We start from the raw sequence: 2,436 nt of genomic DNA on the forward strand, positions 1-2,436 counted from the left end.
CAAGCCGTTTTGTTACCATGTAGAAATCAAAATGAAATAGAGAATATTTAGAGAAGGCGTAAGCAAAGAAAGGGACAAATAAAATATGAAGGAATTAAAACATTTATAGAAAAAATGGTGAGGGATGGCTGGATTTGGATGACGATGAATTGAAAAGCTTGCTGTCCAATTGCTTGCAGGGTAAGAGGTATCTGATAGTCATGGATGACATTTGGAAAACTGATGTGTGGAAAGAGTTAAGGGTAGCCTTTCCTGACAACTTGAAAGGAAGTATGATATTGATCACAAGCCGTATAAAAGAAGTGGCAGAACATGCAAGTCGTAATATTCTTCCTTACTTTCTCCCATATCTTAAAAAAGATGAAAGTTGGGAACTCTTATCTAAGAAGGTGTTCCAATGTGATCCATGTCCCCTGGAACTTGAAGCTCTAGGGAGACAAATTGCTGAAAGTTGTAATGGTTTGCCACTTGCTATTGTAGTGTTGGGGGTCTTTTGGCCGGTAAGGAGAAAACATATCGAATATGGTCAAAATTGATTGATCATGTCAATTCGTATCTTACTGAGGATAGGTCACAATGCCAAGATATTTTGGCCCTAAGTTATAAGCACTTGCCCCAACGCTTGAAACCGTGCTTTCTATATTTGGGTATTTACCTAGAAGACTTTGAGATACCTACAAGGCAACTAATCCGATTGTGGATAGTTGAGGGATTTTTACACCAATTGGCAACAGAAATGTAGAAGATGTTGCTGAAGACTACTTGGAGGAACTCATTGGCTGGAGTTCGATTCAAGTGGCACGTACAAGGACGGATGGGGGAGTCAAAACATGTCGTATCCATGATCTTCTACGAGACCTCTGTATATCAGAGAGCAAGGAAGAGAAGTTTCTTGAGGTTTGTTCAGATTTTAACCTTTTACATATGAGCAAATCCCGCAGACTTTCTATAAACTGCGCTACCCCTTCAGACATGAACCTTCGTGATTCTTCAAATTGTCATTCTCTACTAGACTTTGGGTACGGGTACGATGAAAGCGACTTGCAAATTGAAATGGCTTTGCAAAAGGTTTAAATTAGTTCGGGTGGTAAATTTTGGGGATGCTAAATATAGTTCGATCCCTAAGAAAATAAAAAAAAGCTGGTTCTTTTGAGATACCTGAGGATTTCTGGTGCGCTTGATGTCATTCCGGCTTCCATATGTAGCCTTTGGAATCTGGTGACGCTGGAACTGAGAACTTCTAAAATAAAATGCTTGCCGAAAGAGATATGGATGTTAGAAAAGTTGAGACATTTGTACTTGGGTGGGCCAACATCTATACCTAGAGCAAGAACAGACGATAAAGCTTTACGGAATCTTCAAGTCCTTACTGGTATAGCTATAAATCAAGACACTGAGTATCTATTTGCCAAGGACATGTTTCCTAATTTAAGAAAATTGGGATTACATTCTTTAGAATGGCCAGAGACAGGGCTTTTGTCAAGCCTCCGTCACTTGCATCATCTGCAAACTTTGAAAATTTATGAACTTTTTCAGCTTCCAAGTCCAAACTCATTCCACTTGAAGCTCACGAACGTAACCTTAGTACACGCGAACTTATCTTCAACTGCCACTAGTGTGTTGGGTAGCCTTCCCTACCTTCGAATACTGAAATTACAAGGTTTTCGTCGAGAGTGCATAGAGATCTACCTCCACTGCAATGAAAGCAGTTTCCGTCAACTTGATGTCTTTGAAATGGTAGATTTGTGGATTTCATATTGGGAATTGGGAAAAGGTGCAATGTCAAGCCTTCGACGTTTGGTCATTAATAATTGCCCGTCTTTGATCATGCGCCCTGAGGAACTATATATGGTGCTTGACTGCCTTGCGGGATTTGGAAGTCTTACATCCCTCTGAAGAGATGGCAAAAACGCTTCAAGGGTTGCAGAGGAAGAATGGGTGTAAGCTCCAAGTCAATCAACCTCTGGATGCAACTAATTGATAGAATGTTGATGGCTTTATCTGCTTTTGTGTAAATGTTCCTGCCTTGTCTGTCATTTCAGGTTTCAATTATCCTATCTTAATGCTTTTGTTTTAAAAGGGACTATCTTTTGCAATAATTTTTTGTGTTTCTGGTGATTAATCCATTAGATATGTACTGGTGTGTAGAATGTTTGAATAAAAGGTTCTATGGTTCTCTAGTGGCTTAAGTTTTTAAATGTCCTGATACGTACTAATGTGTATCCCCCCAAGGTTAGTAGCTTAATACCAGTGACCCTCCTCCATGCATAGTGAACAGTGATTTCCAGTAATGCCTGCAGGGTTGCAATTTTAGTTTGTAGTGACCTATACCAAATCACATTTAGATCTTACAGATAACAGAGGCAACTAAAATAAATTGATATCTTCAATATTCTTAAAAAGTATTGACAGAGGTACATGGGTGTCTCAATGGGC

At 39.3% G+C, this 2,436-nt stretch overlaps 1 protein-coding gene across 1 annotated transcript; it reads left to right on the top strand.

Moving 5' to 3' along the window:
• The first annotated feature begins 200 nt into the window (after positions 1-200).
• Positions 201-1,896, top strand: LOC111994770 (late blight resistance protein R1-A-like). Its single transcript, XM_065766040.1, has 3 exons — positions 201-481; positions 735-1,025; positions 1,206-1,896. Exons 1-3 carry the CDS (start codon positions 201-203, stop codon positions 1,894-1,896), a joined length of 1,263 nt encoding a protein of 420 aa, XP_065622112.1.
• The last annotated feature ends 540 nt before the right edge of the window (positions 1,897-2,436 follow it).

Source organism: Quercus suber, unplaced genomic scaffold, assembly GCF_002906115.3.
Source record: "Quercus suber isolate HL8 unplaced genomic scaffold, Cork oak 2.0 scaffold_676, whole genome shotgun sequence".
Lineage (NCBI taxonomy): Eukaryota > Viridiplantae > Streptophyta > Magnoliopsida > Fagales > Fagaceae > Quercus > Quercus suber.